The sequence below is a fragment of the Epargyreus clarus genome, unplaced genomic scaffold (genome assembly GCF_041222505.1).
Source record: "Epargyreus clarus isolate Ecla_fem2 unplaced genomic scaffold, WU_Ecla_fem_2.2 ptg000016l, whole genome shotgun sequence".
Lineage (NCBI taxonomy): Eukaryota > Metazoa > Arthropoda > Insecta > Lepidoptera > Hesperiidae > Epargyreus > Epargyreus clarus.
Genome location: NW_027332224.1, coordinates 5,474,902 through 5,494,660, shown reverse-complemented (window position 1 = coordinate 5,494,660; position 19,759 = coordinate 5,474,902). Strand labels below are relative to the sequence as shown.

General features: G+C 34.5%; 2 protein-coding genes and 1 long non-coding RNA gene across 3 annotated transcripts in view; 2 read left to right on the top strand and 1 right to left on the bottom strand.

The window, feature by feature from the left end:
- Nucleotides 1-19,759, bottom strand: part of LOC140748655 (uncharacterized) — a 342,763-nt gene that overhangs the window by 167,398 nt on the left and 155,606 nt on the right. The window lies entirely within an intron of this gene.
- On the top strand, nucleotides 59-2,061 carry ETH (ecdysis triggering hormone). The gene is made up of 3 exons (XM_073081558.1): nucleotides 59-419; nucleotides 1,746-1,809; nucleotides 1,887-2,061. Exons 1-3 carry the CDS (start codon nucleotides 210-212, stop codon nucleotides 1,958-1,960), a joined length of 348 nt encoding a protein of 115 aa, XP_072937659.1. The 5' UTR covers nucleotides 59-209; the 3' UTR covers nucleotides 1,961-2,061.
- LOC140748649 (NADH dehydrogenase [ubiquinone] 1 alpha subcomplex subunit 8) lies at nucleotides 2,270-6,982 on the top strand. The gene is made up of 4 exons (XM_073081492.1): nucleotides 2,270-2,513; nucleotides 5,009-5,184; nucleotides 6,081-6,188; nucleotides 6,784-6,982. The coding sequence occupies exons 1-4, from the start codon at nucleotides 2,385-2,387 to the stop codon at nucleotides 6,899-6,901; spliced, it is 531 nt and encodes a 176-aa protein (XP_072937593.1). The 5' UTR covers nucleotides 2,270-2,384; the 3' UTR covers nucleotides 6,902-6,982.

Sequence of the window (19,759 nt, the reverse complement as noted above, 5' to 3'; positions counted from 1 at the left end):
CGATTAACTACCCACATTGATCTTATATTGATAAGAGCGATAAGTATTAAGTCTATTTAGTATTCCGTACTGATCATATGGGTTTCGATACAATCTTACCAAAATGAGGGACTAATCGAAACTCTAGAATATAAAACCATGGAAAACTCGATCCCATGTCACAAACTATTCGAACTTTGTAACGTTCGCGCTAAAAGAAACTTTAAAAAATGGCTGCAAAAATATCTTTCATTTTAGCATTATGCCTAGTCTGTTTTTTAATTCAAGTACAAACTTCTTTTATTAAACCAAATAACGTACCAAGGGTTGGAAGAAGCAATGAAGCAGAAGGTCCATTTGATCAAAGTGTGATGGGCTACGTAATTAAAACAATTCCAAGTAAGAATATTCCAAGAATGGGCCGAAGAAATTATGATTCGGTGAGTTTTTTTTTGTAATAATACTAGAAGTACTTAGTTTTACGGTGATAGAACACTTTGTGGTTCGACTCCACCGTCACACCTACTTCTACCTAATAACAGCAGTGTTAGGCGCTGCTGTGTTCCGGTTTGAAGGGTGTGGTAAGGGAGACAGACTTTTGCGAGGCGTTCCAGCTTAGTCCTCAGGGGTAGCGGCGCATCTTTGGCCGACCTCAGGTAGTAATATCTAATCCTATCTGGGGTTGATTACAGATGTCCATGGGCGGCAGTAGTCACTTACCATCAGGTGGACTGCATGCTCGTCTGCTACTCTTATATTATAAAAAAAAAATCGGTTGTCTGTAATGGCAGCCACACACGATACAGTATACTTGCGCAAGTCCAATCTTGCGCAAGTATACTGTAGCGTGTGTGGCTGCCATAAAGTCGGTTTACTGACGATAGTTGAACGTGACAACGTCATAAGAAAATACTGATGGAATCATAGATATATTATCCTACTGAGATGGAATGGTTTCATTTTTCAATTTTATTTGTTTGATAGATATTTTGTATGGATATAGAGAACGAGGTAAATACGCGGAGGCCGATTGTGCCTCTTTGTCGCTCGTTCCACGCTCTCGCTTGCACTTCAAGCCTTTAATAAATGGAACGCCTCAGAGCGAGGTAACGCCGCATGAGTCATGTTTTTTGGTGCGTGCAGCCGGCTCCATCGAATTATAAGACGTTGTCACGTCAAAAAGTAAATTGTAGTAGAAGGTGCCCTTTCTGTCCACTCCAGATGCACTGCGTCCATACATATTTCTGCTTAATAGTATTGATTTTAAGCGCTATCGTGTTCTAGTTTGAAAGATGTAGCGGTAGACCAAAGCATTTAAATTTAGACCTTAGAAGTAGTATGTAACATATCAGTTAATGTCAGTAATGTTTAAATGTCAGTAATGTTTAAATGTCAGTAATGTTTAAATGTCACTTATTATCAGGTGGACTGCTTGATATTACTCACTCCTAACAAGAAAATGTACCCAGTTTTGAGAATTGAAATAGTTGCGTAAAAATGTGTTGCCACGTCTCCGTGCTAAAATGTCCCTAAAATATTTGAAATAATTATTTATTTATTATGTAAATTACGCAGTATTAGTTATTTATTCGTAAATTTTCTCTAAAAATATTTTTATTTGTCAAGAATTCAAAAAAAGAACTTCTAATAAGCCGTTCGTGTCTTCGTTCAATTTCAAGGCGGCGAAGTATCTTTACTAATGTATGGCTTGATATTTCAATTTGATATAAAGAAAAAGTCTAATGACGTAATTATTTCTATTGCAGGAAAATCGATTCGATATCCCAAAGTTGTATCATGTTCCAGCTGAGAATTTAGAACTGTATGGAGGTACGGAAAAATTATTGAATATTTTCTCTAGATTTTTTTTTTATTTTAAAACCATCTAATATTTGTTTTATTCGCAGATGAAGGATCATCAAAATATGCCCAAGAACAAGAACTTATGTATGGAAATCAATTAGAAAACATGAAAAAGTAATGTCCGAAGAACCTTAATTATAAAAGATGTAAAATACGAATGGTATTCTGATTTGTAGTCTAGTCATTGTTTATAAAATACAAATAAATATCAATATTGCATGCAAATATGTTTTTCATTTATTAACTTTAAAACGTATCCATAATTCATGCGTACAATGGAACGTTTATGTCACCTTTTCTGTCAAAATCTACTGTGCTATACGACTAAATACAATATCCGAGGACCAACACCAGTGTATAGGTCTATCCTTATTGCACTTATGCAATTTTAATCATGCTCTATTTCACTCTATATTCTATGGAGACTTTTTAAATTTACAGTCTTACATTAGCCAATTTCTTCCACGGAATTTGTGGAAGAAATTTTCTTGTTTATTTTGGTTTAACTTCAAAATTAATAGTGAAATTTAATAGAAATAAAAATGGTGCTGACCTCCGACATCCATTTGCCTGAGGAGTCCGAACTGACCGTTCCGGAGGTCAATTTATCGTCAGCTGCTTTAAGAGCTGGCTCGTTTCATTTAGGAAAACACTGTGAGCAAGTTAATAATGTGAGTATTCTATTACTGTATTCCATTTTCAAAATTTCTAGTCTATTATTATTCATAAAATTGTCGTTTACTAACTTTATATGCCTGTATTCTGATTGCATAATCAAAGGCAGAATAGGTTATGTTTTGATTTACTAAATCTTACTACTGAAGGAAAAATTACTAATATCAGGCTAGAAAAAAACGTCAAAAACATAAAATCAGAAAAAAAAGTTAAGAATATTTTTTATGTTGTGTGTCTATCACTTTCTTTATAAAATTAAGCTATCACCTTTTCATAATAAAATTATAAAAGTACAATATTATCCATTGAACAATGATGACTACTAGGCAATGCTACTATTAATTTCAATGTACTTACATCCTTAAATGAATATAACTTATTTGTATTCCATTGCTGGGCATGACTCTTCCCACAACTAGGATAGGGCTGGAGTATACCCAATTGATAGTGGCAGTGATAGCCTAGTGGTTAAGAAACGCGGCCTCTCGATCGAGGGGTCCGAGGTTCAAATCCCAGGCACGCACCTATGATTTTCAAATTTATGTGCGTATTAGAAATTAATTATCACTTGCTTAAACGGTGAAGGAAAACATCGTGAGGAAACCTGCATACCTGAGAGATAAAAATCTTAAAGGTATGTGAAGTCTACCAATACGCACTTGGCCAGCGCGGTGGACTATGGCCTAATCCTTCTCATTCTGAGAGGAGACCCGTGCCCAGCAGTGAGACAGTAATGGGTTGATGATGATGATACCCATTTGAAGGTGATAAAACCCTTTGTGGTTCGACTCCGGCGGCACCACCGCCACACCTATTTCTACCTAATAACAGCAGTGTTAAGCGCTGCTGTGTTCCGGTTTGAAGGGTGACAGACTTTTCCGAGGCGTTCCAGCTTAGTCCTCAGGGGTAGCGGCGCATCTGTGGCCGACCTCAGGTAGGAATATCTAATCCTATCTGGGGTTGATTACAGATGTCTATGGGCGGCAGTAGCCACTTACCATCAGGTGGACTGCATGCTCGTCTGCTACTCTTATATTATAAAAAAAAAAAAAAAAAAAAAAAAAAACCTCCAGCGGCATCAGAGCCACACCTATTTCTGCTTAATAACAGCAGTGTTAAGTGCTGCTGTGTTCTCGATTGAAGAGTGTGGTAAGGGAGACATACTTTTTCGAGGTGTTCCAGATTAGTCCTCAGGGTAGCGGTGCATCTGTGGCCACCCTCATGCAGTAATCTTATCTTAGTTGGGGTTGATACAGATGCCCATGAGCCGTAAATTTACCAGCAGATGGACTGTCATTTGTTACTTGATTATAAAAAGAATCAATAGTTACAGGTCCTTGCAAAAAACAAGTTATGGTCTGTTTGTATGTTCAAATTTGTAAGGGTTGGTTTGGCAAGTTTGTGGACATGACATTATGTAATGAACAAACACAACTAAATGTATGTAATTTTTATCTTTGGCATTGATTAAATTTTGTATTTGTATTTGTGTTCTTATAATTAAATTTATGTACATAATTTTTATCATTCACATTGTAATATTGTCTTTTTTTGTATTTCTTATAATTATTATATGCCCGCTTGCGGCGAGAAAGTAGAGGAATATTTTTCTATGACTGTACATGTACCTAGCTTACCTACATTCCATAATAAACAAATTTGATTTGATTTGATTTAACAAACTGTGCCATACCTCTTTCTCTACTGTTTGTCAAGCAATTTTCGTTTTTTGGTTTGGTGGCTTTATCGGAACATTAAGCATAAACACAAAGATGAATACACAAACACCCAAACAAAGAAACCTTAATTCATCCACACTAATATTATAAAGAGGAAAACTTTGTTTGTTTATTTGTAATGAATAGGCTCAAAAACTACTGGACCGATTTTAAAAATTCTTTCACCATTCGAAAGCTACATTATCCACGAGTAACATAGGCTATATATTATATGAAATATATTTGATAAATAGATTTTCAAGCAGTACAAAGTTTGCCGGGTCAGCTAGTCATTCATATATGTCTAACCAGGATTTGAATATGGAACCCTCTTTGCATCAGACCAATATGGTGACAGCTGTGTTGGATTGCCACAAAAATATTTATATTCATCATCATCAACCCATTACTGCCCCACTGCTGGGCACGGGTCTCCTGTCAGAATGAGAAGGATTACGCCATAATCCACGGCACTGGCAAAGTGTATTGGTAGACTTTACACACCATTGAGATTTGTTATTTTTTTTTTATAAATCTCATAGGTATGCAGGTTTCCTCACGATGTTTTCCTTTACCGACTAGCAAGTGATAATTAATTTCTAATACGCACATAACTTTGAAAAATCTGGTGCGTGCCTCGGATTTGAACCTCGGACCACTCGATCGACAGGCCGTGTTTCTTAACCACTAGGCTATTACTACTGACTTCACATAACTTTACAGAAATTTTTCTTTTTCAAAAATATTTATATTGATTAATTTAAAATTCCCAGGAGTTCATGCTATGTCGCTTCGAGGAAGAGGACCCTCGGAAGTGCATCAACGAGGGCAAGGCGGTCACCGCTTGCACCATGGACTTCTTCCGGAAAGTGAAGAACTCTTGCCTCGCCGAGTTCAACCAGTACTCCAATTGCCTTGATAAGAGCTCTGGGGACTATAGCTTTGACTAGTGAGTATGGTTTGTGCATCATCAATTACTGTCCCACTGCTGGGCACTGGTCTCTCAGAGTAAGAGGGATTAGACCATAGTCTACCGCACCGGTCAAATGTGAGTTGGTAGACTTCACACATCTTTGAGAACTCTTTTTAATTGTCAGGCACGCTGGTTTCCTCACTGTTTTCCTTCACCATTTAAGCAAGTTAATTTAATTTTAATTCACACATAATTGAGATACGAGAGGTTCTTGTCTGGGATTCGAACCTAGGACCCTTGAGAGAGAGCTGAGAGGTCAAGTTTCTACCACTGCTAACACTGACTGATGTCTAAAATGTTTGTTAATTGGGAAATAGATTCTCTGATTTTCCAAACAGAATTATTGCTATCATTATTTTACATGTTTTTTTGTTTGAAGAAGCGCATGCAGTGCTGATGGTAATGGTACTGCCGCCCATGGACATCTGTAATCAACCTCAACGAAGTTTAGAGTTCTATAGATGCATTGCTAGCGATGAGGATTAAGCTGGAACGCCTCGGATAAGTGTGTCTCCCTTACCACAACCTTGAAACCAGAACACAGCAGCGCACATACATGGTTGGGTTGTACATACAAACATACAACCCAAGGTAATAAAAGCGTGTTAAAAAAATGTAGGAGTAGCAGACGAGCACGCAGTCCACCTGATGGTAAGCTACTGCCGCCCATGGACATCTGTAATCAACCCCAGATAGGATTAGACCTTCCTACCTGAGGTCGGCCACAGATGCGCCGCTACCCCTAAGGACTGCGCTGTAAGGCCTCGGAAAAGTATGTCTCCCTTACCACACCCATCAAACCAGAACACAGCAGCACCTAACACTGCTGTTATTAGGCAGAACTAAAACTCCTATATTATATATTTTTACAGTTGCCGCAAAACGCAAGGCGTGTTCGACAAATGTATGCTCGAGAAGATGAACTTGGAGCGCCCTCCGTTCGGTTACTTTACCGAAGTGCGTGTGCACGATAGTAAGAGGTGAGTGGGATTTTCGTTGGGATTCTCTTTTATTTTTAGTGTCCCTCTGCCACATGGATCTCAGAATGAGCGGTTAAGGCTATAGTCTACTGCGCTGGCTGAGTGTGTATTCTATTAATCCGGCGGATTCTACTATTATTTTAATGATTCCAAATATAATTATTGGTTGACCTGATAATTATGAAAGGTTTGTGGATTATAAAAGATCCCTGTGGAATAAGTGAGAACTCCTCATTTAAGTATCTTTTTACCATATACTTCAAAATAAAATATACAAAAGCCACATTACTGTTTTAAGCATAAATAAGTATGCCAGAGGTGGCCATGGTCGAACTATGAAGACATAAGTCACCTATTGTAAATGAAGTCATACAATTTTTATCTCTTTCATATTTTTCATTTTAAGGACAAATCTTATGCTGTTTCTACAAGCATGTCAACAAACCGTCGCAAATTCATTTATGTGGTTAGAGTATTTGACTTGGATTGTACAAATAAATTAAGCCAAACATTTGTAGTTTCAAGGGTGCTGACGCATCATTAGGTAAGCACGTACTAAAGGTATGAAAAATTAAAGACATCTTTGTGATTTCAGACCCAAACCTCTTGAGGAACCCAAGGCGGTCTACCCAGACGCCACGCCAGCTCTACCAGAAGATGCCGAGAAGAAACCAGCACGATTCGGCTCTCGATTCTTCTGGATGACAGAGTAATAGAATTCAGAAAGATATAACATATATAGTACGTTCCTACTGCTAAAATTCCACTTCAATTTCAAATTCCACTATGACCCACTTATATACGGTACAAAATTACAAATCATGAAAAGTGACGTCATCAACGTTGAGCGATCGCGAGGGTTACAAGCTACAAGTGGAACGATACATGTTACAATCGTTACAGGCGTTAAGTGGAACGTACTTAGTCTTTTTCAAAGTGAAACATCAGATGAGTTTCTAGTACTTTGTTTTAGTAAAATAATGTAATAAAAGTAATGTAAATATATCAAATCATTTCCTATACAAAGTTGCAATCACTTGTCTTGTTTTTCTTTTGTTAGCTATTTAAATGATTTGTAGAGTAATAAAATGTTTAAATCAAAATTAAGTGTTTTTCTGTATATGTTTCATAGATTAGTCATAGATTAGTAAAGATTACTCACTCCTAACAAGAAAATGTACCCAGTTTTGAGAATTGAAATAGTTGCGTAAAAAAGTTTTGCCACGTCTCCGTGCTAAAATATACCTAAAATATTTGAAATAATTATTTATTTATTATGTAAATTACGCAGCATTAGTTATTTATTCGTAAATTTTCCATAAAAATGTTTTTATTTGTCAAGAATTCAAAAAAGACCTTACTATAATAAGCTGTTTGTGGCTTAATTCAATTTCAAGGCGGCGAAGTATCTTTACTAATCTATGATATGTTTATAGTCCACGCCAAACTGTTAATCCGCTCTGAAGTTGTTGCGAGCAGGTGTAGTCGTACAATTTAGTTTGGCGACGCGATTCATTTATATATTCAGAGCGGACTAGCGGCTTTACGCGGACTATACCTTCGTCGTCAAACTACTGTCCCACTGCTGGGCACGGGTCTCCTCTCAGAATGAGAAGGATTAGGCCATAGTCCACCGCGCTGGACAAGTGCGTATTGGTAGACTTCACATACCTTTGACAACTTTGTTTTAAGATCTCTCAGATATGCAGGTTTCCTCACGATGTTTTCCTTAACCGCTCTTAAGCAAGTGATAATTAATTTCTAGTACGCACATAACAGAGGAATTCAAAGTTCCTAGGACTTGAACCTCGGACCCTTTGATTCAGAAGTCGAGTTTTAACAACTAAGCTATAAGCTAAGGACGGCCACAGATGCGCCGCTACTCCTGAGGACTAAGCTGGAACGCCTCGGAAAAGTATGTCTACCTTACCACACCCTTCAAACCGGAACACAGCAGCGCCTAACACTGCTGTTATTAGGCAGAAATAGGTGTGGCGGTGGTGCCGCCGGAGTCGAACCACAAAGGGTTCTTTCTACCACCTTCAAGACTTATATCGCGATCTTAGACCAAAAGGGTTCTACTACCTTAAAACCGTCATTAAAACAATATAAGGACATAAAATAAAACACCACATACGATATTGCAAATGTCAACATATTTATTATCATTGTAATTACTTCTATATTTACATTACGAAATGCGGTTCAGTCTATACCAGCTAACCCTCCACTACTGTATAAAAACCAAATGGGGGGTCAAAATGACCAATCATACTAAATTATACACGAAAATATAAATGCGTCATTTTATTTAATGTATAAAATTAAATATATTGAATATATACTACAAGTATGTCACTTTTATAATTCGGTTAAATAAATATTGTAATCGAAAATGATTTATATTTCTATCTCTCTTGTTTTTTTAAGAGAGAGAGAAACATGTAGAGAAACCATTATCGATTCCAATTTTTATTGAAACAAAATAAAAAAAATATGAAATAATCATAATCTATATTAACAAAATATGCGTTTACATGACAATAATACACCAATAATAAAAAAGTACTATATAAATTATATTATTTAAATTAACAAATTCATTTAATATCCACATAATATAAAACATATTTTCTAGGAAGAAAACTATCTAATGAAGTTATTGTACCTATTATTATACAGCTTAGTACAAAATCAGGATAAGGGGGTAAATTATACCCAGGTCAAAATAACCCAATTTATTTTTTAACCAGCAGTGTAGGGTTCGTAACACAGCACTTCACAGATCCCAAACACATTCCCATACATATTACTAATAAAAATTCGCTAGTTACTCTAAAACTTTAGAGATATGTGTAAAAAAACTAATTAAAAAACAATTTATAATCGTATCGAATTAGCAGTTGTTTAAAAAATTTGAAAAAAGCGCGTAAAAATGAGAATACAAATACATTTTTAGTAATAGATAGATAGATGCGTAAAAAATGAGTTAGAATTTTTCAAACCAGTTGCCTATTTTAAATTCATTTAAAAAAATAATTTATTGTCTGTGAACATAGATTAGTAAAGATTACTCTTTCCTAACAAGAAAATGTAACCTTTTGACAATTGTCACTGTCAATTATTTTCGTGTTTGAAAAATATTAAAATAATGTAGTTTTTAGATCATTTACGAATGAAACGATATTTCTTCGCACTTTTTCTTCGATTTCGTGTCTTAGCTGCGCATGTCGGCATCGTTCCGCGTAAATTACACCATGACAGCCATTAAACGGCTGAGAGAATTTTCAGCAGTTTAAGTCATTTAATGGCTTCCTCCAATTACAAGGCGGTGAGATATCTATACTTATCGCTCTGTGAGGTTGAATTTTGACACAACTCACGCAAACATTTATATGAAGTGTCATCGAAATTTAAAAACATATTTATTTTTGATCGTAGATGGTTGTAGCCATAGATTAGTAAAGATACTTCGCCGCCTTGAAATTGAATGAAGCCACAAACGGCTTATTAGTAAGTTCTTTTTTTGAATTCTTGACAAATAAAAACATTTTTAGTGAAAATTTACGAATAAATAACTAATACTGCGTAATTTACATAATAAATAAATGATTATTTCAAATATTTTAGCACGGAGACGTGGCAAAACTTTTGTACGCAACTATTTCAATTCTCAAAACTGGGTACATTTTCTTGTCAGGAGTGAGTAATCTTTACTAATCTATGGTTGTAGCAGAAAAGATTTCTTAGTTGTTTTTCTTATAAAATTATTAAATTATTGAGCAATGCAAAGTAATTAATCATAATTCCGTCACGAATATTGAGCTTTTAGGAAAAGCATGGAAGGAAAAACTTATATTTTTCGCCTTGGAGCTGTCAATGTTGTCAGTTGGCATCACTGAATAAACGAAGTGTTATATGCATCCTTTGGAAAGAATATATTACAATTTATTTATTTTTAAGATTGAATTGGCAAACGAGCATGCTGTCCACTTGATGGTTAGCGGCTACTGCCGTATGGACATCTGTAATCAACCTCAGATAGGATTAGACTCCTACCTGAGGTCGGCCACAGATGCGCCGCTACCCCTGAGGACTAAGCTGGATCGCCTCGGAAAAGTGTGTCTCCCTTACCTTACGCTCAATATACGTTACGGCAATTATTATTCAATTATAATTACAAAAACAATATAAATAGGACTTTCAAGCATATGCCACAAACCAGAGTATTAATTTTAATGTATATAATATAAAATATTGCAACCACAATTATTATATAAACGAAATATAACCCCATTCGTACATATAAAAAACGTACAATTTCTTACGTAAACTTTCTAAGGCTCCCTTCAAATAAGGCGATTTACGAATAATAATAATAATAATAATAATAATAATAGTTTATTGTCCAATAAAATCGTAGGTACATACAGACTTATGTATTACAGTACGCAGATAGTGCAGTATACAGATAATGATGACATTAATACTAAAATAACATAAGTATAGTGAACTCTGGTACCCATTGTAAGATTTAACTTGTGTTATGGGTATCAGGAGTTTTACAAAAGTAATATGACACCAGTATATAAGGTCGATCTCTGTATCTGAGACTAAAGAAAATCTTGAGCAAACAGACTATATTATCTAAAACAAAATATAAAAAGACTAATATAAAAGTAAACTTAAATATAGCTACTATATAAGAAAACGAAGTATATGTGTTCTATTTTATGTTTATAATCGAAAAGTAATTAATTTCTCCGTGTCCTCGTAGCTTTTAGCTAATAACCAATTATAGACTTTAACTTTGCATAGTTTAGTGTTAAGAGGAAATATATTACAGTGCATATTAATATGATTGTAGAGATAACTTCCAATTACATGAAAATGTCGTTTAGCTAGAGCTGTTTTGAATTGAGGGGTGGTACATACAGAATAAGCTCGTCGTTTACCTGTAACATTTGGATCATACTGTAGAGAGACATGTTTCCGAAGGATGGTTTGTAATACAAACAGTTTTCTTACTGAGAGGATCTGACAGTCCCGGTATAGTTCTATAGTAGAGTACCTAAACGGTTTAAAGGTCATGACTTTTAAAACTGCTCTTTGTGCTCGCTCCAATTGTAAGAGATGTGTTTTAGATGCTCCGCCCCACACTGTGACACAATAGGTAAGCAATGACTGACATAGAGCAAAGTAAACAGTTTTTAAAGTGTCCAAGTCAGCTGAACATCTTAGGCGTTTGAAAATATAAATAAGTTTACGAGTTCTTGACGTAAGTATTTCAATATGTGATTTCCAATTAAGCAAGGTATCAATATGGATTCCTAGATACTTAGTGGAAGATACTCTATTTAACTGTGAGCAATCGCATTGAAGATTGTTCGTTATAGAATTGAAGGAGCAACTGTGGGCTTTAAGTTCTAAATTGTTTAGGCTGGGTAGGGTGGTAGAGTGCAAGGAGAAAGGTAAGAAAACAGTTTTTTGTATGTTTAGTGTGAGAAAGTTTAAAGAGAGCCAGCTTAATATTGATTTTAGGGCCACCTCAGCGTTCCTCTTTGTATCAGACCAGTCATTACCATTAACAATTATTGCAGTATCATCTGCGTATGTAAAAATGGAGCAGTTTGTCAGAGGTAATCTACACAGGTTGTTAATATAGACTAAAAACAAAGATGGTCCTAAAATTGAGCCTTGAGGTACTCCAAAATTTAGGGCTTTAGTATCACTGAATTGGTTTCCTATTTTAACGCATTGGGTTCTATCACTTAGGTAGTCCTGAAAAATTTTAAGAGCATGCCCACGAACTCCAAATACTTCTAGGTAATGTAAAAGGCGAGGAATGCTAACAGTGTCGAAAGCTTTGGATATATCTATAAAAATACCTAAACATTTCTGTTTGTTATCTAAATTTGTAACTATGTGATCAATGAGGGAAGACACAGCATTTTCTGTAGATTTCCCACGTCTAAATCCATATTGGTTAGTAGCTAAGAGATTATAAGATTCTAAATAATTAATTAGGCGGTTATTAAGTACTTTTTCTAAGATTTTAGACATAGCAGGTAAACTAGAGATAGGTCTATAGTTTGTAACTGTATGTTTGTCGCCACTTTTAAATATTGGTTGCACGACCGCTTTTTTAAAAACTTTTGGAAAACAAGCAGAGGATATTGAAACATTGCAGATGTGCGTGATAACTGGGGTTAGCACTGGTAAGCAGGATTTTAAAAGTTTGGCAGATATGCCATCCCAACCTATTGCAGCATCAGATCGCAAACCTACAATAATTCCATGAATTTCCATTTCGTCTGTGGGCAATAGTACAAGTGAATTAGACATTTTATTACATGAGTAATTGTCTTTCAAACATGAGTTACTGTTAAATTTATCAGCTAATTGTTTTCCAATGTTTGCAAAGAAATCATTGACATAGTTAATAGAAGTAGTATGGTCACGAAATATCTTAAGTAGTTCAGAAGGCAAAGTAGTATCGGAGTGTGTGGAGGTTATAGATTTAATTGTTTTCCAGGTAGCTTTAGGATCGTTTTTATTTTTTTGTAGTTCCGATCTCTCGAATGCAATTTTAAGATTTTTAAGGAGCTTGTTACAAAAGTTACGATATCTGGTGTAGGTAAGTTTTAGTGTATAATTATCAGGGTTCTTTTGAAATTTACGAGATAAGCTGTCTCTATTGCGTATACATCGCAATAGACCCTTTGTTATCCAAGGTTTAATAATTTTTTGTTTTGATGTTATGTTAATTAATTTTGAGTATTTCTTTACAACGGAGCTAATAGTAGTAACTAGAAGTTCAGCAGCTATATTTGCATCATGGATTTTAAATATGAAATTAAAATCTATACGGGAGATATCAGAAACAATGGCATCATATTCAATAACTGTCCGGGTAAATCTGTTTGTACGGGGTTCAGTCGCTGTCATTAGGTTAATAAAAGTCGGTTTATGGTCAGTAATATACGTATCAAATATTAGTGTTGTTGTTTTCAAAGTCGATTTAACCATAACGTGATCTATGCAAGAGTTTCCACGAGTGGGCAATGTATGGGTGGGGTACAAGCCATGAGAGGTGATTAAGTTTAAGTATTCATTCCCTTGTGAGGTTGTGTTATTTGGAATAATATCTATATTTATATCACCCATGATTATTATACTTTTTTGAGCTGAAAGTAAGGTAAGAACATTATTTAAACCAGTAAAGAAGTTTTCAAAATTACGTATAGCAGGAGAACGGTATATTGCTACGATAGAGAGGCTATGACATGTCAAGTTACAGATTAAGGAACTAGCATCATTGATAAGGGGCTCTGAAATAGTATGGGGTAACGATTTATTAATAAACAGAATTACACCATCATTTTGGTTACTGTTATTACTGGTTTTGTATGATACATAACCTTCCATAATAGGAATAGACGAGGATGCATTTAGCCAGCATTCCGTTAGAATAATCACTTCGTAATTAATGTTTGTACTTGAGAGAAATACTCTAAACTTATCGAAATTACAATTTATGCTTCGTATATTAAGGTGTATTATATTTACAGACTTAGAAGTATCACTAAGGAATTTTGTACACGATTCAGGGGTACAGAGGAATGAGCTGGTTGTTCCAAATGAATCAAATTCATTTAATAACACCTCATCGATCATTATTTTTGGTAAATATAAAAACCTTATCAATAGAAAAAAAAAAAAAAAAAAAAAAAAATATTAGAAAATAAAAATAAAATGATGTAGGAAAACCGGTATGAAAATGTTCAACAATAACTCGACTGTAGTTAAACAATACTGACTAAATTATTATAATTTTGCAAGGAAAGCAGATCAGACATTACTGAATATGGTGTAAGTCTTAGGAGTAACACGATAACAATAAAAGAAATAATTGTAAATATACAAAAACAATACTACTTAAAAATTTAATAAGATGCAATTAAATGAGATCATTCTGATTGACGTAATTTTTGTAGACAGCTTAGAGATTTGACCAGAATGTAATCACTTCCTTCAACTTTTCGGAGATATATTTTTCCGTTTCGGCACCAGCAATAATTATAATTATTATTTCTGGCAAACACACGTGCTTCATAAAATAAGTGACGAACGTTACCAGGTAGATGCTCATCCACGTAAATTGCTTTTGGCTCGCCAGGAATACCAATATGTCCAGTATTTAGCTTTTCAGCCGGGGGCACCCCTTTGTTAAAAGAGCGCGCGGCTTCCAAAATCTGATTCTTAAGAGGAACAGTTTGGAACTCAGCTACAATTGGTCTATTTGTACCTTTTTTACCGGGTAGACGATAAACATCACGTAATTCAAGTGATACATCGGTAGAAGGCAATATCGTATTACAAATGTTTTTAACAGTGGATGTTAAATGACCACTAGTTTCTTTTTCATTTACTGGTACATTACGTATTTCAATTCTGGAAGAACGTGACGCTCGCTGTAAGTCCACAATTTTTTGCTCTAATTCCAAGATGTGATTACGTTGATCAGAATTTTCATTCTCTAATTTAAGCAATGTGTTCCTAACACCTTCATAATCTTTATTCAGACGTTCAATTGATTTGAGTGTTTCAGCATTAGTTTTTTGGATCTCTATATTTTGTTGTTTTATTTCTGAGATTTCTGACGTAAGTTTCTCAAATAATGAATCTTGCTCCTTTTTCCAACTTGTAAATAGGTTTAAGATTTTTCCCTCAAACGTCTTCCATTCGCATTCTGGAGAAAATTCAGGACGGAGGCGCTTAGATCTGGAGGTTACATTTGATGGTTCTGGATCCGTAGGGGTGGAGAACAGCAGTTGCTTATCTATATCTGGAGCAGGAGTGGTAGGCAGGAATAATCGCAAAAGGGCATTTCCACATACATATGTCAATTAAATGAAGGTGTAATATAGGAGTAGCAGACGAGCATGAAGTCCACCTAATGGTAAGTGGCTACTGCCGCCCATGGACATCTGTAATCAACCCCAGATAAGATTAGATTCCTACCTGAGGTCGGCCAGATGCGTTGCTACCTTTGAGGACTAAGCAGGAACTTCAACCCAGAACACAGCAGCGCCTAACACTGCTGTTATTAGGTAGAAATAGGTGTGGCGGTGGTGTCGCCGGAGTCGAACAACCGCAGGTTGTACCACCTTCATATTTAGGTTAGTAAATCGCCTTATTTAAATATTCTAAACGCTCATCGGAATTGACTTTACGATACAAATAGTTACAGCTAGTTATTCATAGGGTTGGATTAGTTTAATACGTAGACGTAGTAACCAGATAGACTCCGCATATTGTAATGTAAAATCAAAGACGAACAAGAAAATTGTGGCAGAGTGATTTTTATCTGTGGTGCGGTGCTTCGTGGCAGGAGAAATTGAGTTTTGTCGGCAAACTAATTATCATAATTGTCATTGTTATAAAGTATTTATGAAAATATATCATCTTTCTCCAAATGTTTATTTTATTGTGATACACTCAATAAATGTAGCTTTATAAAATATTGTGACGTCATCATCATTGCTGCCACACTGTTGGGCATGGGTTAAGTCACAGAATAAATGCTAATACGTATTGGGCGTATTGGGAGACTTCAAACACCTTTGAAATATTATAAGGTAATTTCAAACCTAGGTTAGGTTTGTTTAGGTTACTTCATGATGTACGTAATATCTGATATACGTATCTGGGATTCGAATCCGATACCTTCTGAACTGCATGCTTTGTGATATAGATCCTACATAAAATCATTTTTTTGTATATTATTGATTTTCTTCATATGGTATATATATCTGACCAAATAACTTACAATAGGTATTTATATCGGTATTATTATATTAAAGTCATTTATTTTTGTTATTATAAATATTAGCAGTCTATATTATTACTTCGTCTACGTATACAAATTAAAAAAGATTATGTTTAAGGTTACAAAATCACTTATTAGCTAAAGTATTGTGATGTTTTATATTTTGGATAAATACATAGGGATAACTGGAACAACTTTTTGATTTAAAATAAAGTCATCTATATTGATTTTTTTTATTTGTAGCAATCAAGGATGCAGCCTATCTGATGGTAAGTGATTGCTTAATGAAAATCTTTTGCCACCCTTCAAACCAGTACACAGCAGCGCCTAACACTGCTGTTATAACAGAAATAGGTGTGGCGGTGTTGCCATCGGAATCGAACCAAGAAAGGTTCTACCTTTAATCACAAATAACCAGCAGAAATGATCATTTACCATCAGGTGGACTACTTAGTAGGTCAGTTCATTCTGTCTGTTTTTACACAGATCAATTTGACGGCAAAATGATTCAAAATTTGATTATTTTAGATAAATGTCACATTTAGATAAATGTCACATTTAGAGAAGATTCCGTATATCCTACAGAATCCTAATTTATATTAAATCATATTCATACTTATATACTTTATACAAACATACCAACAATACATTTTATATATGCTGCCTACATACGATCGTATAGTCCGCGCCAAACTGCTAGTCCACTCTGAAGTTGTTGCGAGCAGACGTAGTCATACAATTTGCTATGGCGACGCGATTCATTTCTATATTCAGAGCGGACTAGCAGTTTTACGGGGACAATACATATTTACTATGTTACGTATTTTTATACTCTGTCCAATATGTTACTGTCTATTTGACAGATGACAGTTGAGCTTAGTGATGTTCTGTTTGAAATAAATCGATTAATTATCGATATAACTCTCGTGTTATTTTCTTGCTTTCATAGAGTATCTTAAATATAGACTAGATGGCGGTTGTAAAGTTTGAGAATCACATGAAAAATATACGCATGACGAAATAAGAATAATAAAAAATAAAATCAACTAGAACTAAATGTTCCCGTTAGGAATTTTAAATTGAGACAGCACTGTATTAAGAGATTGATTTAGAGCTAGGGGGTAGATTAAAATAAAAAATAATAATAAATTTGAAAATTTTTAGAAGAATTTTTTGAAAATTTTACATCGAATAGAAAGTAACATATCGAACAAAATATTATTACCAACCTCAAACATTCATTCATAATAAAATCACATAATTCCATCATCCCTTGAAGGAAGGGTTGCGAAGGGAAGTATTCACTCTTTATATCCTTAATATTTCATATTAATAAGTGACCCTTTAGGTACTTAGGTTACTTTTGATGAATTTCGAGATAGAAGTGCTAAACGAAATATCCATTACTTCCTAAGTTTATACCTTATGACCATGACTTATGCCTGTAACAGTGCGTTCGTACCAGACATATGAAGGGACTAGGTATGTAACGATATATCGATACTTCGTTAATGTCAACTGTAAAATATCGATACTGTATCATTGCCGATTTGACATATCGCAAAACTGAAATATGTTTAAATAAATTATAAAGCAGTCAATTGTCACCGAATAATATGTTTGGTTTAAACGCACAAGTTATGACTTCACTACATTAGTTCTTACAGTCGAGAATTTAATTTTACAGTAGATAAACGTATTGTCAAGTTATTAAAATAAAATTGCATAATTGTAATATAGTTTTATTTTATCAAATATTTTATATGGTATAGGTTTCACACTACAGGAGTAGTTAAAATGACGGTATCGGCTAATTATTATAGTTCGAGAGACTAATAACGTAAAACAGAATCGACTAAATTTAATCCATGAGACTAAATATGTAAGACAGTTGCAACGAATATAAGCCCATGAGCCTAATAATGTAAAACAAACTAATTTTAGTGAAACGATTTTAACTAATTTTAGTCTCTTCCTAATCCGACAACCCAATCACATATAACATATTTGAATTCTATAAAAACACACAAAAAACAATATGACACATAAATAATTAACTATTACAAAAAATTACCTAAAATATGGCATAATAAATCGTTCACTTCGTTCGGTTAAATAAATTGTCTTTTACAATTAATTAATTGATACAAAATCGAAATTAAAACTAATAAAATAAAAGCAGTCTATATGAATATCACTTAACAAGGAGGATATGGCAATACTACTATATATTTATTATTAATTCATATTTATAATTAACCTACAAAGTAAATATATTCACGAGATGTCGTTAATTCGAACTAAAAAATGAAATAATATTTTTAAATCAATTATATACAGAGTGTTTTTAAGAGAAAATATATATATATTAATAGAAGTAGCAGACGAGCATGCAGTCCACCTGATGTTAAGTGGCTACTGCCGCCCATGGACATCTGTAATCAACCCCAGATAGGATTAGTCCTACCTGAGGTCGGCCACAGATGCGCCGCTACCCCTGAGGACTAAGCTGGAACGACTCGTGTAAGTGAGTCCCTTACCACTTATTTTTTAATAAAACTCCTACCACCAATTGTTAGACAATGCATATCTCAAACCGTTTGGTCTAGAAATATAAAATTTGCAGAATTTCCTTATATAACGTACATATGAGTTATAGGAAAAGATTTTTTTGGAAATTTAACCCCTAAGGGGATAAATACAGTATTGGAATGGAATAAAAACGTGCATTATTTTTGACTTAAAAATATACATACAATTTTATTGAGACATTAAGTAAAAGATCAAACAGAAATTAGTTTTCGAATTATAAATACGCAAGTAATGTTTATATTTGTGTCATAAAAGAAAATATATTTTCCACATTAGTAATATTAGGGTGACATCACACGAGCATCACTTCATGTCGATAATCTTCACCGACGATTGCTGAATGCTTGTCAAACTCTCGCCAGTGTACTTGCTGCCTTATTTAATTTTATCAAGGAATTCTCCAAATTATTATTAGTCATATACGGGAGACATTTATTAATTAAAAACACTCTGTATATTCCATTTAAATGCACAGATCAAAATCTCTTACCGAATTCATATTATTTATTTATTTATTATATATTATTATAGTAAATATTAAAGTAGAAAATAATTACAACCATGACACCCCATTACAACCTAGATATGTTCAACCGTTGCACGCATATGCATCTCATATGCACTCATCGCATATGCGCATATATGTATGCATATTCAGCCTTAACTAATCCCACTACGTTATATACATACTGTCTGCGCTAACCACAGACGGCAAATAATTAAAAAAGGGCAGACGAACCATTTGTTGTTGTGTCCACACTATTGCCGCAAACACCAAACCTCTACAAATGCACATATATGTGGACGCATCGCACACAAAGCACTTACAAAAACCCTTCGATTCGCTAAACAACCGACACTCCATTGTATCGGCTACAAGCGCTTGTTACACAAACCGAGTCGAACGGCTTATCCACACATTTGAATTTGTTGTTTGTCGAGGTTTGGCGAGCGTGCAGACTTGCGTTAAACGGTCATCACTCAGTCATTTACAAGCAATGTAGATTATAGAAATAAACAGATGGAAAACACAGAATAGTGCAATGAAGCTAGATTTAAAGGCAAAGAGAGGAAGCCCTTTTTAAAATATTAATTAAATAAAATGAAATGAAATCCAGTAAAATAAAAAATGCTGTCTACTCTTAGC